Source organism: Ambystoma mexicanum, chromosome 1q, assembly GCF_040938575.1.
Source record: "Ambystoma mexicanum isolate Mex_15411 chromosome 1q, UKY_AmexF1_1, whole genome shotgun sequence".
In the NCBI taxonomy this organism is placed as follows: Eukaryota; Metazoa; Chordata; class Amphibia; order Caudata; family Ambystomatidae; genus Ambystoma; species Ambystoma mexicanum.
In genome coordinates, this window is record NC_090922.1 from 1,107,378,605 (window position 1) to 1,107,393,270 (window position 14,666).

Consider the following 14,666-nt stretch of genomic DNA (forward strand, 5'->3'; position numbering starts at 1 on the left):
CGTCGTCGAGGATTCCTTTGCCGCCGTCGTCGAGGATTCCTTTGCCGCCATCAACGCTGTTGTCGAAGGGATCCTCGACGCCATCGTCGACGCCGATGAAAGAGAAGACCAAGGCTACTCCACAGCCAACGGTGATTCCAAGGGCCTCCGACACGACGCCGAGACCGCCGTCGATGTCCTCGAGTAGGATCCCGTTCCTCTCGAGTTCTTCGAGACCCCTTCCAGTTTTTTTTCGACGCCGTTCTCGGCGCCTTCGAAGCCTGTCACATCGGCGTCGACTACATCGACGTTTTCTCGCCCAATAATGACGAGTTTGGCTCCTTCTGCCTTAGAGATGGGTTTTACACCATTTCAGAGGTCAGAGTACCCTGGACTATCTTCAATTTATGAAGAGGGGGAAGATTCTGACCAGGAAACATTTGGGTTACAGAGGACCACACTGCCTATTTCAGAGGATTTCACCTCTGAGGAAAGAAGGCTGAAGGACCTACAAGAGTCACTACATGAGACAAGTGGGCTGGACACTTCCCCAGAAGTGGAATTTGTTAAGCCAGACCCAGGGGAACATGCTGAAACACCCTATATAACCCTTATGGCAAGAATTATTGAATTTATGGGTTGGTCTGCGCCTTCCCCTGTTTTTCAACAGGATGATTTAACAGACATATTAGACAAAGGTCCACAGGCGGATCCTGTGGTCCCCATCCATGCAGCTTTGCAAAGGAAAATTACATCTAATTGGGAAACTCCGGAGGTTATCCCTGCGGTCAATAAAAGATTGTCAGCCAAGTATAGGGTAGCGGCTGCTGACCCTGAATACTTATCGAAAAAAAAAGGACTCCAGAGAGCCTGGTGGTTCAAGCGGCAACTTCATCTAGCAGTAGGACCGCTTACCCTACTGTCCCACAGGATAGAGATGACAAGAGGTACGATTCTATGGCGAGGAAAATCTTCTCTGCTTGTAGTATGGAGTTGAAGTCCATCAATGCCACTTGTACGCTCGCCAGGTTCAGTCACACACTATGGGAGTGTGCTTCATCAGCGACTGACTGCATACCCGAAGGAGAGGAAAAAGAAGCCTTCCTTAACATTATTAAAGATGGCAAAGATGCCATGCGCGAGTCACTTCAAACTGGCATCGATTCCGCTGACATTATCAGCAAGGCCATGGCGGCAAGTACAACAATCCGCAGGCATGCGTGGTTGTGAAAGTCTGGCTTTGCTCCAGATGTACAGGCCAGACTTTTGAATATGCCCTTTGACGGCTCTTCACTATTCGGGAAAAAAAGCTGATGGCAGTCTGGAAAAGTTAGACTTCTAAAGCAGCAGCAAAATCCTTAGGAGCTGCTATCAGCCAAACTCCTTTTCGCCCCTCAGGAACCTCTGGGAGAGGAAGGTCCTTTCGCTATTATTCCGCATTCGGGAAAGGCAGAGGACAGCCGGCTCAAAGAGGCCAAAGGAGATCCACCCGAGGTGAACGGGTCAAAAGTACTAAGGCTGCAGCAGCAGCAGCAGGTGCCTCTGTACCCTCGGCATCGGCATCAGCCGCCCCCAAACCACTCTGAGGCCTTTGCACACAAGACACCTGTAGGGGGCAGGTTAACTCACCATCTGACGGACTGGCAGGCTATAACGTCAGATGCTTGGGCATTTGAGACAGTTGCCCAGGGTTACTGCCTACCCTTTCTACACATCCCTCAGAGTCATCCACCGGGGAACAGCTCTCTAAAAGTTTCAGATTCGCTCCTCTTGCAGGAAATTATAGACCTGCTAGAGAAAGGTGCCATTGAACCGGTACCTGTAGCGGACAGGAACAAGGGCTGGTACTCCCCCCTACTTTTTCATACCAAAGAAGGACGGAGGACTGAGACCCATCCTGGACTTACGAGAATTGAGCACGTTCCTCAGGAAGGACAAGTTCAAGATGGTAACTCTCTCTGATCCTTCAGGCCCTCCAGCTCCAGGATTGGCTGGTATCTCTGGACCTTCAGGATGCTTATTTCCATGTGCCAATCAATCAAAAACACAGGAAATACCTGAGGTTCGCAATTGGCGACTCTCATTATCAATTTCGAGTTGTGCCATTTGGGCTGACCTCCGCCCCGAGGGTCTTCACCAAGCTAATGTCAGTAGTGGCTGCAAGTCTAAGGAGGGAAGGGATCCACGTCTACCCCTACCTGGACGATTGGCTGATCAGGGCTGTATCTTCGGAACAAGCTCAGATCCAGCTAGATTATGTCTGCCACTTCCTTCACAAACTGGGCTTCTCCCTCAATTTAAAGAAGTCACAGATACCGTCACAGAGACTCAAGTTCATTGGAGCGGTCCTGGACACTTCCCTGGGAAAAGCCTCGCCACCAGAGGCGAGGGCTCAAGATATTCTACAGATGGTCACCAAGTTTCAAAATGCCCAACGTCTCCCAGCCTTCGACTTTTTGAGGTTGCTAGGCCTCATGGCATCCTGCATCTTCCTTGTGCCAGAGGCTCGCCTGAGAATGAGATCTCTTCAGTGGGCACTGAGAAGTCAGTGGTCGCAATTCTCAGGGAGAATGACAGATTTCCTCCGGATTCCGGACAAGGTAGCCCACGACCTTCAATGGTGGGCCTATCCAGAGAACATCTTGAATGGAGAACTGTTTTGGCAACCATGGCCGCAGATAACAGTAGTCAGACGCCTCACTCACGGGGTGGGGAGCCCATGCCAACGACTTGACCATCAGCGGTCGTTGGTCTCCATCGGAGTCCAGACTACACATCAACCTATTGGAGCTGAGAGCGATCAGACTAGCGCTGAAAGCTTTCCTGCCATCAGTACAGGGGAGAAATGTCCTGATAATGACGGACAATACGGTGGCCATGCACTACCTCAACAAAAGAGGAGGCGTAGGATCACTGCCACTGTGCAGAGAGGCGATGCAGCTCTGGTTTCGGACAATTCGGGAAGGAATCTCTCTATCGGCAGTCCACCTAGCTGGAGAGAAGAACTCGACAGCCGACACTCTGAGCAGGCAGAGCACAGTCTCCCACGAGTGGGAGCTAGCTCAGGAAGTCCTTCAAGAGATCTTTGCCCTTTGGGGAACCCCTCAGGTGGATCTGTTCGCCACAAGCACCAACAGGAAATGCGATCTGTTCTATTCAAGGGAATTTCCCCCGAGAGGAGCTCTGGGAGACGCGTTCGTAGTGGACTGGGAGTTTCCACTCTCTTATGTGTTTCCACCAGTCCCTATTATTCCTCAAATGATCAGGAGGTTGAGAAGATTCCGGAAAACCATGATCCTAATTGCCCCGGATTGGGCCAGGAGAATGTGGTAGCCGGACCGTCTAGATATGTCCATCTGCCCTCCAATCCGTCTTCCACTCAAAGAGAATCTTCTCTCGCAGAAGGGAGGTCAGGTTCTCCATCCAGACACCCAGAACCCTCAACCTTCACACTTGGCTTCTGAAAGGGTGAGGTACAAGGATTGGGATCTCCCTGATGACGTCATGGAGGTGTTGCTTTTGGCCAGAAGGCCAGCAACAAAGTCTTTATACCGCTGCCGTTGGAACAAATTTTGCAGCTGGTGTAGAGAACAGAATATCGACCCTTTTTCATGTGGTACACCAACGGTGTTATCGTTTCTACTCTACTTGGCAAACTCGGGCCTTCAAGTTGGCACTGTAAAAGGCTATCTCTCAGCGCTTTCTATCTTCAAGCGAACTGCGGAGGAACCATCATATTTCAAACTTCCTCTAGTGGTACAATTTCTCAAGGGATTAACTGTTTATCCCCCAAAACCATTCCAGGTTCCCTTATGGGACTTAAATTTAGTCAAACTTCGTAATGGACACTCCATTCGAACCACTTCACTCTTGTTCGCTGAGATTTCTCACGCTTAAAACTGTCCTATTGGTAGCACTAACATCTGCTAGGAGGGTGAGCGAGCTACAAGCTCTCTCCGGTAAACCCCCACATACAATTTTCCACAAGGACAAAGTTGTCCTACAGGTGAAGCCTAATTTCCTCGCAAAGGTGGTTTCTGAATTTCATATTACTCAGAAAATTACCTTACCTTCGTTCTACCCTCCCCCCCCATCCGGGGAAAGAGGAGGAAAGGCTACATAGACTGGACCCAAGGCAAGCTCTCAGCTTTTATATCAGCAGAATGGTTAGGACCAGGCAAGCAGACCAACTGTTTGTGGGATACTCAGGTCACAAGTTGGGACTACCCATAACAAAACAAACCATTGACCAGGTTTGCCAGGTAAACCAGGTGGATTATTTTGGCCATTCTGGAATGTTACAAACTGGAAGGGAAAGAGCCACCCCAAAAGCTCAGGGCTCATTCAACCCTGGGTATTGCAGCCTCTTCGGCTCTCCAAAGAGGGGTACCTGTCCGAGACATATGTGCGGCTGCCACATGGTCGTCCGCACATACATTCACAATTTTACAATCTGGATTCCTCCACTACTCAAGAGACCAGATTTGACAAGGCCGTATTACATTCGGTCCATCCCTAAAGGGATACATAACATTCTCACTCCCATCTCCAATTACATGCCACTGCAATGGGAGTCTATCAAAGATAAGGAATACGTCGGAGGACACAATCCCTTCGAAGAACAAGTTACTTCTTACCTTGTAACGTTCTTTCGACGGGATGTTCCTCCGACGTATTCCTTATCGCCCCTCCCATCCATCCCCACAGTGATACTTCCCTTGTGGTTGCATCTTACGCTCCTTCAAGGTCAATAACCAATTCAGGCATGACTTTTCTTATGCTACAAAACGGAACTGAGCAACGGACACAGCGTGTGGCTATTTATGGGCATGGTGACGTCAGCGCCGATACGGTGGCCGCCGAGGGACATCGACTCGGCGGACGTCGACGCGCAGCGCCCTCTACAGAAAATATTTCCGAGGCCAGCAAGCTGGAAACGTATTATCAAAGATAAGGAATACGTCGGAGGAACATCCCGTCGAAAGAAGGTTACAAGGTAAGAAGTAACTTGTTCTTCTATCTAGGTGCATTTTAACAGGTCTCTGCATATTATCCTTCCTCATAGATCAGCAACATAATTTATTTTTGCACTTTAGTTCCAGCATTTAGCTATGCAATTTAAGTATCAGTAAATGATCAGTTACATGGTTAACACATTTCATCTACACTTTTAAATATTTCTTGTGTTTATTTACAGGGTTGATATATCTCACCTGTGCCTTTACAACCTAAGTGTTATTCACAAGAAGAAATATTTTGATTCAGAACTTGAACTTATTGCTTATATTAATGAAAACTGGGACAGAATTGACCCTGGGGAGGTAGGTGTATGAAGTTATTGGACTGTATTGGCATTGTTAATCGCATTGCATGGATTGAAATGTTATATAGGTGTATTGGTTACTGTGTAATTTCAGATGAATGTAAATTCTGAGGTTGGCGATCAGAAGTAGTAAAAAATGATCAGCACCTTGTTAATTTGGCATTTCATGTCAACATGCACTAAGAATTAACAGCCCGCTTGTCTGGTACCAACCTGTCTCTCTGGATCCGTAAAATCTGCTTGATACAGCTTGTGACAGTGGAGGGGAATCTGTTCTCTATCCCAAATCTGCATGGGAGTGACTGCATAGGGCAGTTACTCACATTTGTCAGACATTATTGTAGCCGGATGTTTTTCCTTTTTGAGAATTCTACTGTCACTATGCCACATGTTGATGAGTATCTAGTTCTTTGGACTGCTGGAACTGCTACAGAGTCGAGTGTGCGCGCCTTGGAGCATTTATCCTTTGTGATAGCTCAGACCAATCTGTTGATGGCTGTTTGTTCATGTGTATGGGCTCCCAAGATCGTGTCCCCCTTTCTGCATACTGTGCAGATATAGCACCCAAAATCTGAGCATTGTGAAATTCATGTGTGATATTGTTCTTGCTTGTGCACGCCCACCTCTTGAATCAATACGGTTTCCTTGAGAAATGCAAATTTTCATTTGAAAACAGGTTTTCCTTTTGCTCCCCATATTAACAAATATGCATTTTAATTCATAAAATGCTTTGGGAAGGGAGTTTTAGTGCCCGCCTGCCCACCAAAGTAGCTATCAAGGTTACTGCACAAGATGTCAGAAGATTGTTCAAAGGGACAATACAGTTTTAAGTGGGGTTTCTTCTTCAATTTCCCGCACCTACCTATGCAAACCAAATTCATAACATTGTCATGTTAAACTGCCCCTTTGACCGATTCTGGTGAGCTCAAGCACTGAACATGAACAAAATGAGGATTTTATTTTTTTAATACAATAATTAGCAGCACATCATCTATTCACTTTTCACTTTCAGGTAGTGAAACCTTATGCCGAATACCTCCCATCCAATGATCACAGCTTTAACTACTTTATATAGTGATCATAGCCCTTTTAAAAAAAATCAATTTGAGATAGAACAGTGAGTTGTCCGACATCCTAGACAGGTATATAGATAGCTTAAAGGATTTTTCAAATGGTAGATTCACACCTCTCAAAATCCAGCAAAATCCAGGAACGACCAACCTGAGATTGTAATGCAAAACCTTGGAACATTGATTATGAGTTGTAATTCCAAATAACGTTTTACATAAGTCCATGCAGAAATAACTGCTTGTCTGGAGTGCCATGTGTAACCATTCCTATTCTAATACAGTGTTTGCTCTCAATAGAGGGACTCCCACAATTTCTATAGTCATGCACAAGTACATTTGTTCACTTTTGCTGCACAAAAGTAATACATGCAATATAACGTGCAACAATTATAAAGCTAGTAATGCAGACAGGCCACTGCCCACTTTTATCTCCCATCAACTTTAAAAGGGTACTTAATCATGCTCTGCAAATCCTGGCATTATTGGCATATTTGCATTTCTGTACAGTTCATTACTACATGACCGCAAGTATGCAATATGATTTGAAGCTAAAAGACAAGACTAGTTGATTACTTCTCAGCTGATATGGGACAACATGAGATGCTGCCCAATGAGTTGCACTACTTCCAAGATAAACACTCAGGAAGCATGTCTGATAGTCGTAGTTCTCCAGCATGGGGTCTGGCTTGGATTCACATGCTCATGAATATTCCCCGTCATCAGGCAGGGTATCTTCGGTATAATAAAAAATCAGTATCTGTTTCGTTTCTGATCGATCTTTCTTAGTAGTAACCAATCACTGGTCTCTGGGTCATACTGCCCCCAGCCAATGACTGCCCTCTCCCTAAGCCCCGCCTCTGGCAGCCATCTTCAGATTTTTACCGCACGTTCATGTCTTTAAGGAGGACGAACACTCCCTTTGTCTTTACTGCCTACATGAGGACAAGACGCACGTGGAGAAGGACACTGCGTTTTGCGGCAATATGTCGGAGCGGACCATGAAGGACCGCCATCAACATCTCGCCAACTGGCTGGAAGGAAAGAGCCCGTCAGGCGAGAAGAAGAAGAAGAAGTCCGAACGGTCTTCTAAGACCTTTGAGGGCACCCCAGCCACGGGGGTCCAACAGAAGGCCAAGCACTGCGAGTCCGCTGGCGCCGAACGGTCTGCCTCTACGGGCGCCAGGCAGGGCGCATCCTCCCCGGCGCCATCAACCACGAGCCAATGCTCTGGCTCGGGTAAGAGGAAGGCCGAGCACCCGGCGAAGCTCCTGGAGAGACCCGGTCGAGCTCGAAGGCCCCATCGGAGGGGGAGCGAGGCGGTGACCATCCCCCCAAGGAGAAGGCGGTGAGTGCACCTAAGGAGGTGAAAGCCTTAATCCATCCGGCCAAGGCCTCTATCTTAAGCCGGCGTTGGCGTGGAAAAAGACCAGCCCGTCGGGAGGGACCCCGACGTAGGAGACAGCGAGAATGTCGAGGGTGCCGACGGGGCTCCTGACCGCCCGTCGGACTCCCCTCAACCAGTGCCGCAAGACAACCCGGCGGCCATTTTGTTGGCTATACTCGGAGATAAGGACGAGACTGCCGTTACCACCAACGGAGGAACCGCTCCCGACGGGGGATCCGGAGCCAGGCCCTTCTGGGAGCCCTCCCCATAAGAGAAGGATTCATCCTCCACCTCCTTTTCAGCCATCGCGCCCTGTTCAGCCCTCCTCCCCGTCCACGACACGTGGGGATGATACGGGGACTGACACGGCCGCGACGGGTACAGACGACGAGGTTTACGATGAGGATCGCCCGTCGTCACCTCCCACACTGGCTTCCCCGCCCGACGAGATTGGATCGTTTCACTCCATGATCGCCAGGGCATCCGAGCTTTTCCAGCTCTGCCCGGAAGAGAAGAAGGAAGGTTTCCTTTATCAACGGCGCGAGGCCAAGAGGAAGACGGTCCTCGCTGTACCTCTACTGGATGATATTTGGAATGAGGGCCTCGCCCTCCTCAAGAACCCATCAACGACGCCGGCTAGAAGGGATCGGTACGAGAAGAAGTACCGGGTCCCGGACGCGGCCCCCTTGTGCCTTCGGGCACAGCCGACCCCGGACTCGGTCGTCTCCGCGGCAGCCAGGAAGAAAGTGGGGGGGGGCGGCCTCTACGTCTACCTCCCCGCCGGACGGCGAGGGTAAGAAATTAGACACGATGGGATGCAGTGTCATCTCGTCGGCAGCGACGACGATTAAGGCGGCCGACGACGATTAAGGCGGCCAACGCCTTGGCTATCGTAGCCCGCTACGACAGGGAGTTGTGGTACAAACTGGCCCCCCTGCTGGACTTCCTACCAGACGACAAGAGGGCGGAAGCCCTAGAGATCTTGCCGGAAGGAGAGGTGGCGTCGGACCACGCCATTACGATTGCGACGGACATCGCTGACACTGGATTTCGCCAGTTGGGCAACGGCGTGTGCCTTAGGCGGCGTGGATGGCTGAAGGCTACTGACTTCCGTCCGGACGTGCAGACCAGAGTCTTGGACATGCCGTTCGACGGAAACAACCTGTTCGGGAAAACGGTGGACGATTCCCTTCAAGCCATCAAGGCGGACACGGAGACGGCCCGGGCTCTTGGGGTTCTCCAGCAACGGCGGCCGCCCTTTCGAAGCGGCGGAGGCAAACAGGATGCCTCCAAAGGTTCCAGCGGCGGATTTTCCACCTACCGCCACGCGGCCCGTTCATCGTCACAGGAAGCTTACAGGGGACGAGGCAAGTCAGGCGGACCCCGCCGTCGTCGCCAAGGACAAGGCGGCAAAGCCTCGTCGAAGCAGGACTGAACCAGCCGTGGGGTCGGGCCCCCACCGAAGCACCCCGGTGGGAGGCCGGCTGGCGAACTTTGTCAGCGTGTGGGAGTCCATCTCCACCGACCGTTGGGTGCTGGACGCCCTAGCTCAGGGTCACACGCTAGAGTTTTTAAAGAGGTGCCCGCGCGTCCCCCTTGTGGCCAGGAAAGAACATCACGTCCCTCAACTTCTCTTGGAGGTAAAGGCGATGCTCAAGAAGGGCGCCATCGAGCTCGTCCCAAAGAGGCTTCGGGGCTCCGGAGTTTACTCGAGATACTTCCTCGTGAAGAAGAAGACGGGAGGATGGCGCCCCATCCTGGACCTACGACGACTGAACAAATTCATCAAGGCACAGAAGTTCCGGATGGTCACCCTCCAACACGACCTGGGTCAACTGGAGGAGGGCGATTTCCTGTCGTTGTTGGATTTGGAGGATGCCTACTTCCATATTCCCATCCTAAAGGGACACCGAAAGTTTCTCAGGTTCGTGGTCCAAGGGCGCCACTACCAGTTCAGAGCCGTTCCCTTCGGATTGAGGTCGGCACCCAGGGTGTTCACCAAGTGCCTCGCACCGGTGGCGGCGCAGCTGCGCCGAGAGGGGATCCACGTCTACCCCTACCTGGACGACTGGCTCATCCGAGCAAAGACGAAGGAGCTCGCCGTGGAGCACACGGCAAGGACCGTCCAACTACTCACGGACCTGGGATTCTCCATAAACCACGCCAAGTCCCACCTGGTGCCCGCGCAAGACGCACTGTTTCTGAGAGCGAAGCTCAACACAGTGTCGCTTCTGGCCTCTCCGTCGGAGGAAAGGACGAGGGCCATCTTGGGCAAGGTGCAGCGGATGCTTGTTGCGGATGCGGCCAGGTTGAGATCCATCAAGTCCCTCCTCGGAATGATGTCTTCTTGCATTTATCTCATCCGCCTGTGCAGGCTCCAGATGCGCCGTTGCAGGAGTTCCTGGACGCGCGCTTGTTCCGGACGATGGGCAGCTTCGAGGAGAGGATCACACTCGACGAAAGTTTCCGACGAGCGATCCGGTGGTGGGGCACCCTTGCGCATCTGACGGCGGGCATGGACTTCCAGACCCCCGGCCACCAGGAGACAGTGACCACGGATGCCTCCCTGGAAGGGTGGGGAGCGCACACCGAAAATCTGCACGCGAGAGGCCTTTGGCTTCCGACGGAGGAGTCCCTCCATATCAACGTCCTGGAGCTCCGTGCAGTGTTTTGGGCCCTCAGGTCCTTTCTTCCGTCCCTCAAGGGCAAGGTGGTGAGGATCTTCACCGACAACACCACCACCATGTTCTACATCAGGAAGCAGGGCTGAACCAGGTCCCCAGCCCTGTCCAAGGAGGCGCAGGATCTGTGGCATTGGGCTGTCGCCCAAGGGATGTTTCTGGTGCTGTTCCATCTGGCAGGGATAAAAAACACCATCGCCGACTCGCTCAGCAGAGGGCTGCGCTCGTGCCACGAGTGGGAACTACGACAGGATCTAGTGGACCGCCTCTTCCGACGGTGGGGCACATACCAGATCGATCTGTTCGCGACGGCGACGAACTCCAAGTGCCGGAGGTTCGCCAGCAGGTTTCCCCAGCCGAGGAGCATGGGCGATGCTTTCTCGTTCCCCTGGAATGGCCTGTTTCTGTACGCGTTCCCTCCATTGCCATTGCTGATCCGGCTCATCAACCAGCTCAAGAGGTCACGGTGCAGGATGATCCTCGTCGCACCTGCCTGGCCGAGGCAGATATGGTTCCCGGACCTTCTGGACTTGTCAACGTCCCCGTCAATCAAGCTGCCAGTGGACGTGGATCTTCTCTCCAGGGAAGGAGGCGCCATCCTCCACGACCCGAAGTCGCTGAATTTGCAGGCCTGGCTCCTGCAGCATTAGATTTTGGAGGATACGACATACCGGCCGACTGCAGAGAGGTTCTTGCAAAGGCCAGGGCGTCCTCAACCCTTAAATGCTATGGACACAAATGGAAGAGGTTCTCTGTCTGGTGCCACACACAGAAGATTAACCCTCTGCGGATTACGGCTCCCCAGGTACTGCCGTACCTTCTGACGCTGGCCAAGGCTGGACTGGCGCACGCGTCCATCAAGATTCATCTTGCTGCGATCTCCCGATACACCAGAACCACGGGGCGGACGTCTTTGTGGTCTCATAGTCTGGTGAAAGAATTCATGAAGGAACTGTTCAGATCGTTCCCGCCGGTGAAAGCTCCGGCCCCGGCGTGGGAGCTCAACGTGGTGCTGACCAAGCTCATGGGACCTCCGTTCGAGCCTCTGCACTCGGCTACGTTGAAGTTCTTGTCGTGGAAAACAGCGTTTCTTGTGGCCATCACCTCCGCACGAAGAGTGGGAGAAATCCAGGCCCTTTCCTGCAAGCCCTCGTACTTGACTTTTCACGACACGAGGGTAGTGCTCAGGACGCACCCCTTCTTCATGCCCAAGGTACCGTCGGACTTCCACCTCAACGAACCCTTGGTTTTGCCTGTTTTCTTCCCGTCGCCTTCGTCGCCGGCCGAAAGGACTTTGCACTCGCTGGATGTGGCTAGAGCGCTTTTACGTGGACCGCACGAAGTGTTTTCGGAAGACTTCACAACTTTTTGTGAACTTTGGACCTGTCAATCAGGGGAAGGCTCTCTCAAAGGCCTCCATTTCCAGATGGCTCTCCGGCTGTATCATGTACTGTCATCGGTTGGCAAACCGACCGCTGCCTGGCCGTCCGAGAGCCCATTCCACCAGAGCGATCGCAGCTACCACGGCGTTCCTATCTGGTGTGCTCTTGCTGGACATCTGCAGGGCTGCTACGTGGAGGTCGACGCACACCTTCACAAAATTCTACTGCGTCGATCGGGATTCCAGGGAGGAGTCCAGGGTTGGCCAAGCAGTGCTGCGCAATCTGTTCGCCTAAAGTGAGCCTGGTGAGGAGGTAAGAATTGCTTAATGTTGAGTTTGATGTAATGCTTAATGTTGAGCCTTTGCCCCACCTCCCGTGGTTGTGCATGTGTGTACTGCTATGTATTCTTTATTCATGAGCATGTGAATCCATGCCAGACCCCATGCTGGAGAAGGAACAAGTTACTTACCTGTAACTGTTGTTCTCCAGCATGGGTCTGGCATGGATTCACATGCGAACCCTCCCGCCTACCCCTCTGCGGCTCTTCACTTGGTCATACTGCCACTTCACGTGCTACCAAAACTGAAGATGGCTGCCAGAGGCGGGGCTTAGGTAGAGGGCAGTCATTGGCTGTGGTCGGTATGACGCAGAGATCAGTGATTGGTTACTACTACGAATGACAGATCAGAAACGAAACTGATACTGATTTTTTTCTTTACCGAGGATTCCCAGCCTGACGACGGGGAATATTCATGAGCATGTGAATCCATGCCAGACCCATGCTGGAGAACAACAGTTACAGGTAAGTAACTTGCTCCTTCTTCGGGTCTTCACTGGTTTTCAGTGCTAATATAATTTTTGACTCCCTTTTGTTGCAAGCCTGTTACTTGATGCTATTAAATCCTGCAAATTTTTATGCACCCATAAACTGTTATTTTCCTCAACTACTATGGTACGATGACTCAAATTAGAGTATGAGCTTGTGGTGTTGTCATTTGGAATTTAGAGACGGATAGCTATTGGCAAAGCTGCCTTTCAACAAGGGATCACTTTCCCATTAAGAGGTATTTTTCAAAGTATAAATCTCTGCAAATTATAAAATGTCATTTTTAAATGAAGTTACACTAACAAAGTATTTCTTGTTTCATAGCTATTTGACACCCCAAAATCTGAAAGATATGAGCGTATTCTTGAGGCTTTAAATGAGAACAAGACCATGTAAGTAAACCTAGCATTTTCAAATGACATGCTAAATCCTGTTAACTAGTTATAAAGCAAAGTGTAAATGCGTTTTTAAAGGGTCACCCTTTTCAAAAAATGTATGGTGACCGCTGATAGTCGAAGATATTCCTACAGTTACGTTAAGCCTGTATTACTGTGTGATAAAATAACTTTTGAAGGGAAGTTTAGCTTGGAGAGAGTGAAATCCGAGTTGATAAGTTACCTGGGAGTGATGAGTATTTTTCTTGTACTGTGTGTGTGATGACAAGGTAGCCTCCATGCCTTAACCTTATGCCCCTAGTTAGGCATTTCACCGAAGCTGGAGCTTTTCTGCAGGCCTCTATGTATGGTCTGAAGATCATCTTGAAGTGTGCAGTCCTTTACATATTGAGCAATCCGCTCTGATACTTTTTATGTTGAACACCAGAATGCAGCAGCAGAGCCATGGGTTAAATGAGGACTCTGCATAGACATAACCCGTGAGCAAAGTGTCAAGTGAAGGACAGCTACAGTACAAATTACAGGCAGGCATTCTAAAAACTCAAAAAAGGGAGGACAGCTGACAAACTGGACCATCCATCCGCCTGCCCATTTCCCCCGGTCTTCAGTGCCGACACTATGAACATTGAAGAAAAGGTTAGGGCTATTTCTTTGTCAAGTACGGTACCTATGTTAATGTGCAAATTCGTTCTTAAATGAATCAACACTTATCAAAGAGAGAGGTGATAAGCAGCATTTGTCTTAATCTGAATGGCAATAGCCGAAGTCATCATTTCATAGTATAAAAATTATTAAAGACCTAATGCGCTACACCCTGGTTATCATATAAAGCAGCCGAGCAATGCTCTTATTCGGCTAGTATACAGCAAGGGACTCCACCAGTAGATTTGAAGGCTTACAGACTTGTATATCTTTTGGATGGTGAAGTAGCCATTTCTCTTGAGGAGGCAATAGGCACTGTGCACTGGAAAATATATTGCTCCAGAATTGAGCAGCACTCCACATACGTCCTCTATCTCTTGTAATAAATTAGTACTCATCCAGTTCCTAAAGAGCAGATATTATAGGAGGTGATTGACACCGTGGAGGTTACATTTGAAGGTACAGTCCTGACTGGATAAACCTAATTTTTTGAATCATATGAGCAAACCTACAAGTGAATATGGACATGATGTCCATTAGGAATTCAAGCATCTAACAAGAATTCTGAAGTGAGACTAGACTTCAGTCTTCAGTTTCACTGTATGAAATGCCCTGAAGAAGACCTTAATTGGTAGGTCGAAACACGTGTTGGTGGCAAACCAGTAAATAAAATTGTACCAAGAAGTTGCTGAGCATTCTTATTGTATAATTGTATATTTAAATATTAGCGCAGAATAAGAACATTGCTTGGCTGCTTTGTATGATGACCAGGGTTTAGCGCATTAGGTCTTTAATAAACTTTATAACACTATAAACATGCCACATCTTTCAAGCGTAAAGTTTTTTTCCACCATGCTCTGCTGATGGGTTTGAAGACCTATTCTGAGTAGTATAAAAGGGTGTTGTCCAAGTTAGACCAAAATGCTCTCAATAGGTAATGGAGCAATCGGGCTTCACACTTAAGAGGGGCAGGGCTGCTTGTTA

The 14,666-nt window shown here is 49.9% G+C and overlaps 1 protein-coding gene across 14 annotated transcripts in view; it reads left to right on the forward strand.

Annotated features, from left to right (window-relative positions):
* The window catches only part of MTF2 (metal response element binding transcription factor 2), a 1,089,527-nt gene that overhangs the window by 630,122 nt on the left and 444,739 nt on the right, over positions 1 to 14,666 (forward strand). For all 14 annotated transcript variants that reach the window (XM_069641820.1, XM_069641817.1, XM_069641821.1 and 11 more), the window contains 2 exons: positions 5,177 to 5,300; positions 12,970 to 13,037. In XM_069641820.1, coding sequence (XP_069497921.1) covers positions 5,177 to 5,300; positions 12,970 to 13,037 — 192 coding nt within the window. The remainder of the gene's footprint in view (positions 1 to 5,176; positions 5,301 to 12,969; positions 13,038 to 14,666) is intronic.